The sequence below is a fragment of the Monodon monoceros genome, unplaced genomic scaffold (genome assembly GCF_005190385.1).
Source record: "Monodon monoceros isolate NGI ecotype Baffin Bay Population unplaced genomic scaffold, NGI_Narwhal_1 Super_Scaffold_7, whole genome shotgun sequence".
NCBI lineage: Eukaryota > Metazoa > Chordata > Mammalia > Artiodactyla > Monodontidae > Monodon > Monodon monoceros.
Window position 1 is genome coordinate 98,992,586 of NW_021703784.1, and position 17,298 is coordinate 99,009,883.

General features: G+C 49.0%; 1 protein-coding gene across 3 annotated transcripts; it reads left to right on the plus strand.

The window, feature by feature from the left end:
- Window positions 1-332: 332 nt before the first annotated feature.
- LGALS12 (galectin 12) lies at window positions 333-9,138 on the plus strand. Of its 3 annotated transcripts, none has more exons than XM_029206803.1 (9): window positions 333-759; window positions 2,487-2,575; window positions 2,670-2,883; window positions 3,737-3,856; window positions 4,419-4,457; window positions 5,100-5,126; window positions 5,751-5,839; window positions 7,565-7,715; window positions 7,901-9,138. In XM_029206803.1, the coding sequence occupies exons 1-9, from the start codon at window positions 691-693 to the stop codon at window positions 7,940-7,942; spliced, it is 840 nt and encodes a 279-aa protein (XP_029062636.1). In that variant the 5' UTR covers window positions 333-690; the 3' UTR covers window positions 7,943-9,138. The 3 variants fall into 3 exon arrangements, with proteins under 3 accessions (XP_029062636.1, XP_029062635.1, XP_029062634.1); XM_029206802.1 differs by having other exon boundaries at window positions 8,177-9,138; XM_029206801.1 differs by having other exon boundaries at window positions 7,565-9,138.
- Window positions 9,139-17,298: the final 8,160 nt, after the last annotated feature.

Genomic DNA, 17,298 nt, shown 5'->3' on the forward strand with positions numbered 1-17,298 from the left:
CCCACCACTCCCTTTTCTGAGCCTAAGAGGGTCTTCTCTCTCCCTGCCTTTTCTCACCTCTCCCCATCCCACTTTCTTGTGACCCCGTCTGGGCCCTGACATTTCCACCCAGTGCTGAACTGGAGCCCCAAAGGACTGTAAAATTTGCCAAAGGGAGAAGAGTGGGGAAAGGGGTGGGGAAACGAGGGAGAGAGATAGAAACCTTCGTGGGGAGGGGAGGGGAAGCCACTCATTTGGTGTCCAGGAAGCTGGGGGCGGGGCTTCTCCTGGGACCTGCCCCCGTGTACCATCACCCCTGCCTCTGACCCCTGGAGGGCTCAGGCTGCAGCCGGGGAAATCACAAACCCCGCTGGCCCCAAAGGAGCCAGCCTCTGGCTTCCCTCTGCAACGGGCTCTGTGTTTCAGACCCTGAGGGTTAGTTAGTACAAGCTTCGCGCCCTTCAACACGGATCTCTTCTGACACCCAGTCCAGCCGGTGGGGCTGGAGCTGGTGTGGGGTGCTGGACAGCTGCCCTCCCAGACCTGCTCCAAGCACCATTAGGAAGGACCCTGCCAGGTGCAGGTGAGACTGACAGCTGGGAGAGCTGCCCCAGGCATTTAGGACCTGGCTGGGAAAGGTGAGTCAGTCCAGTGGGGGCAGGGCTCCTGGAATCAGGATCTGCAGCCCAAGTTGGAGGCCCCCCCTCCACCATGTCGCCTGGAGAAAAACTGGACCCGCTTCCTGACACTTTCATCCTGCAGCCGCCAGTCTTCCACCCGGTGAGCAGCCGCTCAGGTCCGGAACCTCCTGGGTCTCAGGGCTCCCCCTTCCAGCTGGGCCCAGTATCCCAGGTTGGGGGCTGGAGAGGCCCTCAGTCATAGGTCCTGTTTCCCTGGCCCCTGCCCATGGGCTCTGGAAGGCCATCCTGAGCTTAGCAAAGTGGCTGACAGCTCATTCCCACTCGCGTGTCAATGACTGCTGGGTTCACAGGGTCCTTGCGTTTTAAAAGTAGTAGGGCCTGGAGACAGAGTGGTGTCCCCTACTGTACGATGGGTGGCTAGGAGGGTCTGGGGGAGTGCGTAGTATCATTGGGGGGAACATTGATCACTAGGAAGGGCAGGCTCATCTCCAGCCTGGGAGTCAGGTCGGAACCTCCAAGTGAGAGATGGTGTTGGGGTTTCCTCGATTCCTCCTTCAGCCCAGTGCCCTGCAGATTTCCTGAAGCCTGACAGTACTTTACAGAAGGCTGAACTCCCAGCAGACTCCACCCTCCCACTAATGAGCACTAATTATCACTTTCCCTTTACTTGGTCCTCGCCTCCCAGGAGAACTGCTTTGGCTCAGTTAATTACAGGCCAGGCCCAGAGCCTGGGAAGCAGGAGGGACTGACATGCTGAGCCTGGCTGAGCTGTGGGTGCTCTGACAGCCCGGGGTCTCCCACACCTCCCCAGGTGCCTGAGTGATGGGATGAAGCAGCCGCCCAGGTTACAGTGGCTCCTTGCTTTGCAAGCTGCGAAATCCCACCTGGAGGGCAACACTGTTGGATCTCAGCTCTTTCTGGGCAGTTCAGGCTTCTGAAGGCTGCTAGGAGTTGGAGGACACCGCACGAGGCCCAGTCTTGAGATACTGCCCAATGAGTACCTGCTGCATGTTCACATTTATTCTGCACATACCTGCTCAGAGCCCACTCTGTGCCAGGCCAGGCACTGAGCCTGTAGAAGCGAAAGACAGGGCTTCGGCTTTGAAGGGCTTGTGCCCTCCAGCATGAACAGCCAGCCACACGGCTCCCTCTAAGCCAGCCGGCCAAGGGCCAAACTCGCCATGCCAGTGGAGAGCACAGTGAGGGAAGGAATAATTCAGGCACCAAAATGGATGATGCTTGGAGACGGTGTCAGAGCCTGGAAAGTCAAGTCAGATTTCACAGGGTAGAAGGAGAGCAGAGGAAACACCCCAGAAAGGGTCAGGAGTGGTAAAAGTGTGTGCTGTATTTTAGGAATGCCAGGGGAAAGGTGAGCTGGGAAGGTAGGCTTGGGTCATTATCAGGTATCTCTCCAGGTGTCCATATCAGGGTCTGCGCTCAGATCCCAGTTTGTCCACCCTTCTGCCTCCCACTTCCCAGGTTCTGGCCAATAAACACTCCCTGGGAAGCCTCGACACCAGGCTTCTGGAGGCTAGGGTGGCAACCAGGGAACAGTAAGCCTCACTGGGGGCACTGCTGTGCCCTAGCAGCTGGGGTAAGGGGCTGGACTGGTGCTCCAAGGGGGCAGTGGGGCTGAATCTGGTTTGCCCGTGCAGTGTGGCTTTGATGTGTGATGGTCCAGGAAAGGGGAGAAGATGGAAGAGAACACTTCAGAGAAAACTAATTTTTCCCCATTAGGACATTTTCTGTTTGGGGTGGGAGTGCTGAGTCTTCTTGTTCCTCTTTCCTCCCCACCGCACCCCCCGACCCAGGGGTCCCTAGGCCCTTTCTTCAACCCTGTATGGATGGGTTTCTCCCCTTGTTCAGGTGGTTCCTTATGTCACGACAATTTTTGGTGGCCTGCGAGCAGGCAAGATGGTCGTGCTCCAGGGAGCGGTCCCCCTAAATGCGCGCAGGTAAGGGAAGTGCTCGGCAGGGCTCCCTCTCTACCTTCAGGGTCTCCGGGAGTCTCTGACCGGAGGTGCCCTTTGGGGGCCTCATCTCCCCTAGGTTCCAGGTGGACTTCCAGTGCGGCTGCAGCCTGCACCCCCGGCCAGATATCGCCATCCACTTCAACCCTCGCTTCCACACCACCAAGCCGCACGTCATCTGCAACACCCTGCGCGGTGGGCACTGGCAAGCCGAGGCCCGGTGGCCCCATCTGGCCCTGCAGAAAGGAGCGAGCTTCCTCATCCTCTTTCTCTTTGGAAATGAGGAGATGAAGGTGAACGGAAGGGGAAATCAGGGGGTCTAGAACTTGTGTCCCTCTGCTTCTCTTTCCTTCAGCCAAGTTCCCCATGTCACTGTGTCAAGCGGTATTTGGGGGGATGGCGCACAGAGTCCAGTACCCAGGGAACCAAGGAGCTGCCAAGCCCGGTCCCAAGCTGCCCTGGGCCCACTTGGCCCGATACAGATGGCAGCATTCAGCGGGCCCTATGGTGCCGGCCCTGCAGAGGGTACCACTGCCGCCGTCACAGGGAGCGTCTAGAGAGCGCCTGCAGTATGCCGCGCGCTGTTCCAATCCCTTAAATATTAGCTCACTGCATCCTCACAACAATCCACGAGGAGGGCACTTTCATTCTCCCCGTCTCACGGAAGAGGGGGAAGGGACAGGGAGAGTGAAGCCTCAAGGCTTCCACCGCTGATGTGAACTCCTGCCAGGAAGATCTTCAGACTTCTCTAGGGGAGAGGGAGCTGGTGGGAGCCAACAGTGGAGGGGGGCACCTGTGGGACAGGGGTCACACAGCCTCCGGAGGCTCCTCACCTGTGGATGGTGGGGAGGGCTCGGGGGCTGCTGCTCCAGCTGCTGGTGGGTCAGCTGAGAGGCGAAATGGGGCCAGCATGGGGTGTCAGGGGCCCGGAGGGGCGTTGAAGTTGCCAGCTCCCCAAACTTGAGGAGGCTCCTTAAGCTCCCCAAGCCTCGGGCACCTGGTCTGTAAAACATGCCTGCCTCGTAGAGTTGGTGTGAAGTTAAATGAGGAAAATTCCAGAAAGGATGTTCATGATGCCTGGCACGTTAGTATGAACTCAGGACCGTCAGCTGCTGCTGAGCCAGCCTGGTCTGTCTGTCTCTCTAGGTGAGTGTAAATGGACAACACTTTCTCCATTACCGCTACCAACTCCCGCTGTCTCGCGTAGACACCTTGGGCATATATGGAGATATCCTGGTGACGGCCGTTGGATTCCTGAACATCAGCGTAAGTTCCCTTGGGGCCAAGTCCTGGGTGGCAGCAGCCTCTGACTTCCCCTGATGCCTGGACAGGCCCAGGATCCCCTCCCGCCCCAGACAAGCCCTGTCACACCAATTATAGCCAAGGTGGAGGGCATCCATCCAGGTGTTGGACGTGAGGAGGGGTGAGGTGACCACAGAAGGTGGGTCCAAGAGCCTCGGGCAGAATCCTAGCCTGGGCATGGGGTCTGGTCAATGAGGAGCAGTGGCCAAAAGGCAAATGACTTGGAGTCTTGGACCCGTGGAGTATCATTCCCAGCTGAGGAGCTGATTAAAAATGCAGATTTCTGAGACCCGCCATCAGAGATTCTGATTCAGTAAGTCGGAGGTGGGGCCCAGGAATCAGCATGTTCAAAATGCCGGGTTTGAGAAGCCCCGACAAGGCCTCGGGGAGAGGAGGAGCCATCAAGGCCAAAGCTGGCCTCTGCCCCCTCCCAGGCACTGGAGGGCAGGTGGGAGCGAAATCAGTCAAGCTCTGGGGCTTGCAGTGGTCCCGAATCTGGCCTGTTGCTTTTTCTCTCTCCTAACAGCCATTTGTGGAGGGCGGTAGCGAGTATCCGGTTGGACACGTGAGTCTCCTGCGAGCAGGGTTGGCCCTCGCGGTCCCAGCCACGCCAGCTGAGCCACTGGCTCTCCCTCCTCCCCCAGCGGGACCCGCCCCTCGCTGGGCTGCTGCTCATTTTGCACAAGGCCCAGCTGCCCCCTCCCTCACTGTGCGGTTGCCATGGAGACGGCTGGCCCCACCTCAGTCCCTGGGAGCCTGGATTTGCCTCTCCCGGCACCAGGGCCAGCTCGGGAGGATGGCTGGGGTAGGCTGGCTTCCCGGAACGGGCAGGGCCCCAGTCTTCCTATCAGAAGATCCGTCTCAATTGGAGCTTTCAGTTCTTAGCGTCCCTGTGACGTAGCGGGTTGGCCAGCAGGGCAGAAGGGGAGATGACGCGCCAGGGACTTGCTCAGAGCCACAGAGTGTGTGCATGACAGGACCGCCCCCCCACCCCCCACCCCACCCCCGTCCAGTTCTCCTGCATTATTGCAGAGCTGGTGTCCATCTGAATTCAAGAGGGCCCCACTGGGGTTCCAGTCATTTCCCCGCATTATCTCTGAGAGGGGCAAACCCCAAATATCCCCATTTTTAAAGAATAATATCAAGGTTCCCTTTCAATGAGCAAACACCATGTGGCCTCCATGTCCCCTCTTTCTTTCCTTGACAGCCTTTCCTGCTGAAGAGCCCCAGCCTGGTGAGTGACCTCACCCTCCTCGGCCTGGCAGAGGGACAGTCCCTCACCTGCTCCATCAGGAGTGGGAGGACACCCCCTCCCACTCATATCCCATATGCTGGTGGCATATGGCCTCAGCATCAGGGTCTCCCCTTCTTTATAGGAAACTGCAGGCTATGGGTGGGCCAGTCGACTTCAGGCTGAAACTCCAGCTGCATTTTACCTTTTCTCCATTTATTCTGCACACAATTATCTGATACTCTCCTGTGCTAGGCCCAGAGCCAGGCTCTAGGATGGAGGGACAAATCAGTCCCAGCCGCCCCCGCAGCTGCCCACAGGCTGGTAGGGGGGCAGACCAATGAATGAGCCATTACAGTTTGGAGCACAGCATTAGGGGCTCCCAGCACGGGGGCTGGGCGGGTGGGGGGGGAGGCCAGAGAGAGCCGAGTACTGGAGACAGGCCTGCAGTAGGTGTCTAATAACTGAGCAGAAGTGTCTCCTGGATGCAGGCCTAGAGGCAGAGATTAACCAGCCCCGGGGCTCCCTGGCCCCTGAGGGCAGCCCATGAAGCAGCTCCTAGGGGCAGTATCCCTCCCCAAGCCCCTCTGTGAGTCCCCCTCTCAGTCATCTCCCGTGTTCCCTCAGGAGGTGCCCTGCTCGCGTGCCCTTCCCCAGGGTCTCTGGCCCGGACAGGTCATCATAGTGAGGGGGCTGGTCTTGCCGGAGCCAAAGGAGTAAGTATGCAGAAGGAGGGGAAGGAGGGGCATCTCTGTGCCAGGCACAAGCTTGATGAATATCACCGCTTAACCCCCAGCACCACTGCTCAATCCCCATCCTCCAGATCAGGAAACAGAGGAGCAGAGAGCAGAAGTAAGTTGCCCAAGGTCGCAGGGCTTGTGCAAGTCTGATCTGGGATCGGGTCCAGGGCTCTGGTGCCTTCGTGGCACCAGCAACTCCCACTCCGGGAGTATCTTCCTTGCCTGTGCATGTGGTCAGGCCAACCAGCCTCTCACCGCAGGTCCCAGCTGGAGCCTCAGGAAAGGCCCTCTAAAGGCACAGGCTGAGACCCAGAGAGGGGATGTGATCTCCCACAGTGCCCTGGTTTAGGAAACACAGCCAGGTGACCCCAGAGAAGAGGCCCAGTGCTGGGAGGTGGGGACTTGGAGGGACACAGTAACCAAGTGGATGCTTCCTGACTTCTCCCATAGGGGGTGCTCGTGCTTCATTTCCCAAACCTGCGGATTCCACGCCACTTAGACAAGTGTCTTTCTCGTTCCCTTTCTTTGTTTCTTCCCTTTTCCTTCTTCCCTTTCCTTCTTCCCCTCCATCCTTCCTTCCCTCCTCCCTTCCTTCCTTCTGGAATTGCATTGGATTTCATGACTTTTTTGGGACAGATTTCCTGGGCTTGACTTCTGCTGAGGACGCTTAAAACCTGTGCAGGGCTTCCCTGGTGGCGCAGCGGTTGAGGGTCCGCCTGCCGATGCAGGGGACGCGGGTTCGTGCCCCGGTTCGTGTGCAACTTCACAGCAGTTACTTTTCCTTTCTGTGCCTTAGTTTCCTTGTCTGTAAAAAGGGATAAAAATAGTGCCAGCTTCAGGGATGGTGTAAATACGGAGACTTGTGCCAGGCACATAGCAAGTGGTCCACAAATGTGGTGATATCAGAATTCTTTTGGCGGAGGGCCAGGGAAGTAAGGCTAGTGCCCTATGTTCTCCCTGCCCTACCCGCTTCTGTTTTGTTTTTGTTTTTGAAGTCACTGACCTCACTAACCCTTGTGCTGCATGCTCTTGATCAGGCCTGTGAATTATGGGCAGGTGTGCAGCACAGCCCTGGATAGCATGAGCCTCCAAAGCCAGGCATGACTGGATTGGATTCCTGGTTTTGCCTCTTAAAAACTGTGGTCTTGGGCTAGTCACTACACCTCTCTTAGCCTGGAGGGCTGAGTTCCCCCATCAGAAAAAAAGGAGAAAGATAATCCCACTCTACAGGGAAAATGAAAAAGTTCCCAGTGAAGGAAAGAACCCCACTCCTCCCCAAGCTTGGAGACAGGAGACCAGGTGCTTATCTTAGCTCAATTCACATGGTTATTATTAGTGACACGGAATGATTTTACTGCTCTCTCTCTCAAGGGCCATGATTCACGTGTCCTCAGAGGCCAGGCAGGTCACATAAATAGTGAGGCACCAGGTTGGGAATGTGGTGAAGTGGAAAGAATATTTCCATAGATCTTCTGATGCCAGATCCAGATCTTCTAATTATTTAAAAGAGAAGCTGAAAGCTATCTTTTATATGAACTTTCTCAATTTTTGAAAATGGTATTACTTTAAAGTTGAAGAATACCGTGGACCAGCCAGAACATTTCTACAGGTTAAGTCAGCCCTGGGCCACCGACATTAAGGCTTAGCACCGCCCCTGGCACTTAGCAAGCCTTCAGCCCCTTCTCCGGCCCCTTTCCGCAGTTTCACACTCAGTCTGCTGGACGAGGCCGCCCACGTTCCTGTGACGCTCAGGGCTTCCTTCGCCGACAGAACTCTGGCCTGGGTCTCCCGCTGGGGCCGGAAGAAACTGATCTTGGCCCCCTTCCTCTTCTACCCGCAGCGATTCTTCGAGGTGGGTCGGAGCCAGTGTGCCTGGTCCCTCTTGGGTGGAGTGCAGAGCCGCATTCGCATCCGGGAGACTGGGGGTGTGTCGGGAGGGCAGGGAAGCCAGTGCCCGCTGGGGGAGAGGAGATCTGGGCTGGGGATCCCATGCCCAGAAACCCCTCTTTAATTAATCGGGGGGGGCCCTGGCCTCAGCATCATCAAGAAGCCCCCCTAACGACTCCAGTGTGCCACTGAGGTTGAGATCACTCGTCCAGGGAGAGCAACGACCCCTTTTACAGACGGTGAAACTGAGGCCAAGGCCTGGGCAGATCCTTGTGGGAGGGCTGATGATGAGCTGGGCCCCTAGTCCTGGTCTTTTCCATCACTGGGTGCCCCATGGGTCCAGTCTTCGTGTCCTTGCCAGGTGGGGCATCAGGCAGGCAAGGGAGGGTCTGGAAGCCTGCAGAGCCCCATGCCCTCCTTTCCCAGGTTCTGCTCCTATGCCAAGAGGGAGAGCTGAAGCTGGCCCTCAGTGGGCAGGGCGTGGGGGCCACCAGCCTGGGCCAGCAGGCCCTGGAGCGGCTGCGGGAGCTGCGAATCAGTGGCAGCGTCCAGCTCTACTGCGTCCACTACTGAGGAGGGATCCAGAGAGCCCAGCCAGAGAAGAAGAGGGGCAGCCTATAGCCGGGGCCCCACCAGATGGCCCCACTCTCCTACCCTCATTAAAATCTCCACCTGCCAACACGGTGTCAGGCCTGGCTCGCTTCTGGAACCAGGAGCCTGAGTCTGCAGGTGCTTTGGACCCCACAGCAGAAAGGGGGTACAAGAGTGTGAAGGCTCCAGAAACTCTGCAGTTCCCTCCACCAGGAGCCTGATTTGGCTATGCCTTCCTTCAGGGCCTAGACAAGGAGGCAGGCTTTGTAGCCTAATGAAGGTACTCCAAAATGCAGCAGCTTTAAAAATTTAGATGTTTATTTCCTTCTCATCTAAACAGAAAAATCGTCCGGGTCAGTGGGGCAACTTTGCTCATTATGGACCTTCTGGGTCATCCTAGTCATCATGCCACCACCCCCCAGGGCATCAGCATCACCTGCATGGCAGAAGCTCAGTAGCCACCGTATCTAGGTTTCAACCGCTGAGAAGGCAAATAGAGAATACGGACAAGGCCCATCTGATGTCATAAGCCCAGACCTGGGATTAGCACACGCTATCACTCACATCTCATTGGCAAGTACTCAGTCACGCAGCCACGTTATCTGCAAGGGAGGCTGGAAGTGTCCTCCACGGGATGACCACGTGCCTGGCCGTAGTTCTACTCCTGTGGTTCCCGGAATATTGGTTTTATTTATATTTTACCATCTTATTTTGTGTTTTCTATTTACCATTGCTATTTTTCATCATATTTTCAGCTTTTGGACTTGCTATTGGATTGATAAAGTCTTCTTTATCACCCTCCCCCTTTTTTTTCTTATGCTGATTTGGAAGTTGTAAATTCCATTTTATACTTCTAGTGGTTATCCTTACTTTTTATTTTATTTTTTTAGTTAACACAATAAAATTGACTTTGGGGGGGTGGGTAAAATTCTGAGTTTTAACATATATGTAGATCTGTGTGGCCACTACCACAATCAAGATATATAACAGCTCCATCATTCCAAAAAATTCCCTGGCATTACTTCTGTGTACTTGCACCTCCTCCACCCGCTCCCTTAACCCCCAGCAACTCCCTGATCTGCTCTCCATGACTATATTTTGTGTTTTTGAGAATGTCATATAAACGGAATCAGGTAGGATGTGACCTTTTGAAACTGATTTCTTTCAATCAGCATTACCCTTTGGAGATTAATCTAAGTGGCTGTATGTATCAGTGACTCATTCCTGTTTGTTACTCAGTAGTATCCCGTTGTACCACAATTGACCCACTGAAGAACATTTGGGTGGTTTTCAGTTTTTGACAATTAATGAATAGAGCAGCTAAAATCATTTGTATACAAGTCTTTGTATGAATGTAACTTTTCATTTCTCTTGGGTTAATACCTACTAGTGAGATTGATGGATCATATGGTAAATGCATGTTTAACTTTATAAGAAACTGTCACAATTTTCCAGAGTTGTTTCAGAGTAGTTTTGGGAATGTTGCTTTCCCACCAGCAATCTATGAGATTTCCAGTCGTTCTGTATGCTCATCAATGCTCATAATTGTCAGTATTTTTTATGTTAGCCATCTTCATCGGTGTGTAGAGGTATCTCATTGTGGCTTTCATTTGTATTTGCCTAGTGGCTAAAGATGTTGAGCATCTTTTTATGTGCTAATTTTCCACCTGTGTATTCTCTCTGGTGCAGTGCCTGTTCAGATCTTTTCTCCATTTTTAATTGAGTTGTTTGTTTTCTTATCACTGACTTTTAAGAGCTTCTTTATATAGGCTGGATAAATGTCCTTTGTTAAATATGTGGTTTGTAAGTAATGTCTCCCAGTCTTAGCTTATCTTTTCATTCTCTAAACAGTTTCTTTCACAGAGCAAAAGTTTTTAATTTTGATAAAGTCCAATTCATCAATTTTTTCTGGAATCGTATTTTTGGTGTCATATCTAAGAAGTTTTTGCCTAATGAAGATTTTCTCCTCTGTTTTCTTCTAAAAGCTTTATACTTCATAGTTCACATATAGATCTATGATCCATTTTAAATTAATTGTTAATTATGTTGTGCAGTTTAGGTTGAAGTTTTATGAGGTTTCTTTTGGTTTGGTTTGGTTTTGTTTTTGCATTTGGATGTCCAATTATTCCAGTAACATTTTTGAAAAGACTATCTATCCTCTGTTGAAGTGCTTTTGCAACTTTGTCAAAAATCAATTGGCCATATTTGGGCAAGCTTATTTTTGGACTCTATTCTGTTCCATTAATCTATGTGTCTGTCTCTTGGCCAATACCACACTGTCTTGACTACTGCATCTTTGTAGTAAATCTTGATAATGGGTAATGTAATTCCTCCAACTTTATTCTTCTTCAAAATTATTTTGGCTCTTCTTGATCCTTTGCCTTTTCTTATAAATTTTAGAAGCAGCTTGTCCATACCTACAAGATATCCTGCAGGGATTTTGAAGGGAATTGCATTAAAATTTATAAAGCAACTTGGGAAAAATTGACCTCTTTATTATGTTGAATCTTTCAATCCACTAGCACAACAGGTCTTACCATTTACTTAGGTCTTTGATTTATTTCATCAGCATCTTCTAGTTTTTAGTATACAAATCCTATACATGTGTTTTTAGATTTATAGCTAAGTATTTCATCTTTTTAGGGTTATTGTAAGTGGTATTTTTTAGCTTCCATTTGCAATTGTTTATTGTAATTATATAGAAATATGATTGATTTTCTATATATAGAAGTGTTTTTGTCTATTACACAGAATCTTTTACATAAATCTTTTACATGTTGTCTGTGAAAAGGGGCAATTTTACTTCTTCCTTTCCAATCTATAAGGCTTTATTTTTCCTGTCTTATTATGCTGGCTAAGAATTCTAGTGCAATGTTGAGTAGGACGAATGAGAGTAGACTTCTGTGCCTTGTTCCCAATATTAGGGAGGAAGCCTTATAATATTAACTATAGATTTTTTGTAGATGCCCCTTATCAAGTTAAGGACATACCCTTCTATTTTAGTTTACTGAGAGTTTTTATTATTATTACTATTATTATGAATTTATCACAAATTATTATGAATGGGTGTTGAATTTTGTCAAAGGTTTTTTCTGCATCAAATGATATGAACATTTGTTTTTTATTCTTTAGGCTATAAATATGGTGTGTTACATAGTTGATAATCAGTTATTCAACCAGACTTGCATTTCTGTGATAAACTCTACTTTGCCGTGGTGTATTATTCATTTTGAAAATATAGACATACCTCATTTTACTGTGCTTCACAGATACTGCATTTTTTAACAAATTCGAGGTTCATGGCAACCCTGTGTCATGCAAGTCTATCAGTGCCATTTTTTCCAACAGCATAATTTTTTAATTAAGGCATGTATGCTGTTTTTTAGATAGAATGCTGTTGTATGCTTAATAGACTACGGTACCGTGCAAACGTAACTTTCACGTGCACTGGAATACCAAAAAATTCCTGTGACTCTCTTTATTGTGATATTCGCTTTATTGTGGTGATGTGGAACCAAACCCACAATATCTCTGAGGTATGCCTGTAGCTGGATTTGATTTGCTAAAATATTTTTGAGGATTTTAACATCTGGTTTTTGAAGGATAATGATCTCTAATATTACTTTCCTGCACTATCATTGTCTGTTTTTGGTATCAGGGTAATGCTGTCCCCTCCTCTATTTTCTGGAAGAGTTTGTAAAAATTGGGGATATTTCTTTAATCTTTCACAGAATTTGCCAGGGAAGCTATCTAGACCTGGATATTTCCATTTGGAAGATTTTTAATTAAAAATTCAATTCCTGTAATAGGACATAGAAATAGGCTATGTACCTATTTCATCTTGGGTTGGTTTTGGTAGTTTGTGTTTTTCAAGAAATTGGTCCATTTAATCTTAGTCATCAAATGTATATATGTAGGTAGAGTGCATAATATTATTTTCTTATCTTAATGTCTGGGGGATCTTTAGTGAAAGCCCTTTTTTCACTTCTGATATTGGTAATTTGAATCTTTTTCCCTTTTCTTAATTGACATTTTCAGAAAAACAGCTTTGGCCCTATTGATTTCCTCTTCTGTTTTCGGTTTCCAATTTTATAGATTTCCACTCTTTATTATTTCCTTCTTTCTGCTTGCTTTGGTTTATTTTGCTCTTTTTTTCTAATTTCTTCAGTTGGAAGCTCAGAATACTGATTTTAAACTTTTCTTCTTTTCTAGTATAAGCATTTAATACAATAAATTTCTTCTCGGCACTTTAGCTATAACACACAAATTTTGATATTTTGGGTTTACATTTTGTTCATTTTAAAATATTTGCTAATGTCCATTGAGACTTCCTCTTTGACCAATGGATTATTTAGAAGTATGTCATTTAATTCCAAGTGTTGTAGATCATTCTGATATCTTTCCATTATTGAGCTGTAGTTTAACTCACACTTTGTATAATTTCAATTATTTAAAAATTTTTAATATTTTCTTATGATCCAGAATATAAGCTTTAGTGAATGTTCTGTGGACACTTGAAAAGAATGTGTACTCTGATGTTGAGTTGAGTGTTCAGTAAATGTCAATTAGATCCAATTTGTTGATAGTGTTTTTCAGTTCTTCTCTATTATTGCTGGTTTTCTGGTCTACAGGTCCTATCAGGTTTTCAGAGAGGAATGTGAAAGTCTTCAGCTACAATTGCATATTTATCTATTTCTCCTTTCAGTTCTGTCTGGTTTTGCTTCCTTTATTTTGAAGCTCTATTGTTCGGTGCATATCAAAGTGTGTTTTAGATATGATACTGTTTCTCCAGGGAAGTGGAGATATTTTGTATATTAATCATGTAGAATAAAAAAAATACGTCGTGCAGAAAAAAAATTACCATGCTAGTCCTGAAACAGCGATTCTTAGAAAAGCCTGCTTGCAAGGTTGGCTCTTGGCTAGTATCTGGGAACTTAACTGGTAGACAATTCCCTATACTGACATAAAACATTCCTAACTATTAAGAGTGGCTCACTGTGCCTAAACTGTTTATATAAAAATATAGTTTATGCTGAATACCCAGTTTCCTTCTGGGAATCTAGAATTTTGGTACATGCTAGGCAGAGGGTGCCTATATTACTTACCCTTTATAAAAGCCTGAATTTCTAGACTCAGAGAACTTCCCTGGTAGACAACACTGCACATGTCACAACTCATCAATGGAAGAATTAAGCACATCCCGTGTGAATGCACTAGAGAGAACTTTGGAAGTTTGCCTTTGGTTTTCTTCTGGACATCACCCCATGTGCCTTTTCCCTTGGCTGATTTCATTTTGTATCCATTACTGTAATAAATCTTAGCTGGAAGTATGACTATATGATAAGTCCTATGAGTCCTTCTAGTGAATCACTGAACCTGGGGTGGTCTTGGGAATCCCCAACACATATGTCTTCTTCTTAATGAATTGACTCTTTTGTCATTTTGCAAAGTCCCTAGTTATCCCTTTACTCTGAAGTCCTCTTTGTCTGATATCAGTATAGTCACTCCAGCTTTCTTTGATTAGTGTGTGTATGTTGTATCTTTTTGGCATCCTTTTACTTCTTTTGTTTTTAACTGGAGTATAATTGCTTTACAATGTTGTGTTAGTTTCTGCTGTTTGTGGATCAGCTATATGTATACGTATATCCCCTCCCTCTTGGACCTCCCTCCCACCCCACCCACCATCCCAGCCATCTAGATCATCACAGAGCACCGTTTTACTTTTAACCTATCTGTATCGTTATACTTGAACTGAGTTTTGTGTATATAGCACATAGTTGGGTCATGGTTTTAGTTTTTGTTTGTTGGTTGGTTGGTTTTTTTAATCCATTCTGACAATATCTTTCTTTTAATTGGTGTGTTTAGACCATTTACATTTAAAGGAGTCATTGATAGGTTTGGTTTTAGGTGTACCATTTTATTTGTTTTTTTCTATTTGTTCCCACTGTTTTTTAGTCCTCTGTTTTTCCCTTTCCTGCCTTTTTTTTGGAATATTTGAACAGTTTTAGCATCCAATTTCAATTAACCTATTGTCTTTTTTTACTATATCTCTTTGCATAATTATTTTAGTGCTACCTCTAGGAATTATAATATACATACTTAAATTTTTTTTAATTGTATTAAGATATAATTGACATATAACATGATATTAGTTTCAGGTGTACAACATAATGATTCAATATATGTATATATTGTGAAATGATCCCCACAATAAGTCTAGTTAACACCCACCCCCATATATAGTTACAATTTGTTTCTTGTGATGAGAACTTATAAGAACTTATAAGATCTACTCTCTTGGGACTTCCCTGGTAGCGCAGTGTTTAAGAATCCACCCGCTAATGCAGGAGACACAGGTTCGAGCCCTGGTCCAGGAAGATCACACATGCCACGGAGCAAATAAGCCCACGCGCCACAACTACTGAGCCTGCGCTCTAGAGCTTGCTGTCTTGTTTCATCCCTCCCCTATCCCAAAGGGTTACAAGTATTATCATCTCCCCTTAAGAAGTTGTCTCTTGAGCCTCAGGGAGATGAGTAGCACCCAAGGACTCTGCTGAGATATGGTGGAGCCAGGATTTGGAAGCAGGACTTGCAAGCTCTGAAGGCCCTGCCCTCTCCTTGGAGCCAGACTGACGCTGTGTGGATCTTTTGCAAACAAGCTCCTCTGGGGACATGTGAGAGGAGTTACCAAAAAGTGCAGCTCAATCAATGTACAACAAATTCCATCCTATAGAGAATAAAGTTTCGGAGTCTTTTACAATATGTCCAAAGAACTCAAGGTGGAAAAGAACACAATTCAGTGTGCACACGTTCATGCTTCCAAACTCAAGGGATGATATTTAGACAGAAAATCCTTCCCTGTTTGCGGGAGCCAGATGGATCACGTTCTCATCTCGTAGCCGCTTTGAAAAATCTCAACCAGGTCTCCAGGTGTAATGTCTGGCCTGCCTGCCCTAGAACAGCCAGAGGTACATGAACCTGAGCCCCACCGCCCAGAGAGTGGCTTCTTTGGGGGTAAGGGGGGATGCTTTAGCTTCATCAACTGGTGGGAAACTCAGAAGGTGCAAGCAGTTGTCTCGGCCGGCACCCTCACCCCCACACACACACACCGAGACATGGGAAAGGAGGGAGGGTCCAGGGACTGTGCTGGCTGAGTACATGTTCATTCAGATGTGCCTCCACATGCACAGGGCTGTGTGGATGTGTTTCTGCACATGTGTACTCATGACACGGTATGTACAGCATCTTTCCAACATGTCCAAGAGCCAGGCCCACCCAGGACAGCACTGAGCAGTCAGTCTCGAGTCCCTGCCCTTCCTGCACACTGACCCTCAAGCCCGGCACCCCCCGCTCGTGGTGTTCAGGGTCACATTGAGCCCCCACTTAGATCCCCTCCTGGCCTCAGGATGCCCTTCTCTCAGAGCTGATGTCCTGAAGATGCAAGTTGAAGGGATCTTAATGTGACCCAACAGGCAATTCAGCCAGGGACCAGGACCTTGTGGGATCAAACAGCTGTGTCTGCAGTGGGGTGGACACCTGCCATGTGGCCCTCAAGGGCGATGACCTGCTCAAGGTCACTTGTGTGAAGAGTTCGAGCTGGGTCTTTCCTCTGCCCACATCTCTCACTAGGCACCCCATGGTCCTGACTTTCTTCCCTTCCTCACCCCATTCCTCACCGTCCATGTTCCACCCCAGGGCACCCCAGCTGCAAGAACTAATACTTTTTCTATTCCCTCTACATTCCTGATCTGGGGAATGACATCCCCCCTTCCAACCCCTCCTCCAGGTTTCCCAGTCCCAAAAGAGGACCATCCTAAGTCTTCCATCTCCCTAGCACATCCTTTCCCTCTGCCCCTCCTTCACCCCAACTCCTGCCACCTGCATCCAATCACGAAGTCCAGTCAATGCCAACCCTGGAAGTTTCTCCTGAATTCACTGCCTCGTCCATCTCCCATCCACTGACTTGGTCCAGGGCAGCCCCGTCCCTGCCTCTGTGACCCCCTCGGCCCCCTGACTGTGCCCCCCCCGCTCCCATCACTCCACATCCAGTGTCCCCAAGACTCTCTGTGACCTGCCTCCTAAGGGCACGTCTGCCCATGACTTTCCTCTGACGTCAGAGCACAGGGAAGGTCCTTTGGGCAGCTCACAGCACTTCCTGACCTGCTCTCCTCACCTCTCCTCGCCCTTCCTGCTCCACCCAGGCTGACTGGATGACTTGCCCTTTCCCTGACCCACTGCTTGTCGTTGCCTCTGCTCCTGTGCACATCCAGTTCTCTCTGACCTCACACCCTGCTCCATACCCCCCTTCCTCTTCTTCCCCATCAGATACCCCACATCTGAGAAGCTGCCCTGCAGGCCCCAGCCTGGTCAGCTGCCATCCTCTGGGTCCCCAGGCACCCAGGACCTCCCCGTCTCCCCCATGGTTGTGTCGTGCTGTGATTCCCTGTTCCTGTCTGCACCCCTCTGGACTTGCAGCTCCATTCAGGCAGGATTCTGTGTGCTCGTCCCTCCCTCTCTGCGTCTCCAGCATCCACTGAGGGGCTTGGCTTGGGAGAGAAGCAAAGCAATTGTGCAAGCAGGAGGGCTGGAGGCTCTGCGGGGCCAGGACTCCTAGGCAGCTCCTCTGCTGTCTCATCCCAAGGCACCTTGTCAGCCAGGCAGGGCCAGAGATGGTCTCCATCTGGAGGACATGTAGGGACTATTCACTCCATCCCTAAATGTCCCCAGATGTCTAAGACCATGGCCAGGGCACTGTCAATAGCAATGCTGAGCTGAAGTCTACACTTGGCCCCCATCTGGATGAAGAAACAGGGAATGGTCACGAGGGGTGGGGAAGTTCCCTTCTGGAACTAGGCCAGACAAGCTCCTTTTTTTAAGATTATGATACATGCCTTCCTGGAATTGTTCCGTTTCCTGGAATAAATGTATGAACGCAGCTTATCTTTTTCAGCTGCACA

Bases quoted from the DNA above. Each gene is read 5' to 3' on its own strand.
- LGALS12 (XM_029206801.1), top strand. From the start codon at position 691: ATGTCGCCTGGAGAAAAACTGGACCCGCTTCCTGACACTTTCATCCTG. The intron at 5,127-5,750 runs GTGAGTGACCTC...GTGTTCCCTCAG, and splicing joins TGCTGAAGAGCCCCAGCCTG to GAGGTGCCCTGCTCGCGTGC. The intron at 5,840-7,564 runs GTAAGTATGCAG...CCCTTTCCGCAG, and splicing joins GTCTTGCCGGAGCCAAAGGA to TTTCACACTCAGTCTGCTGG.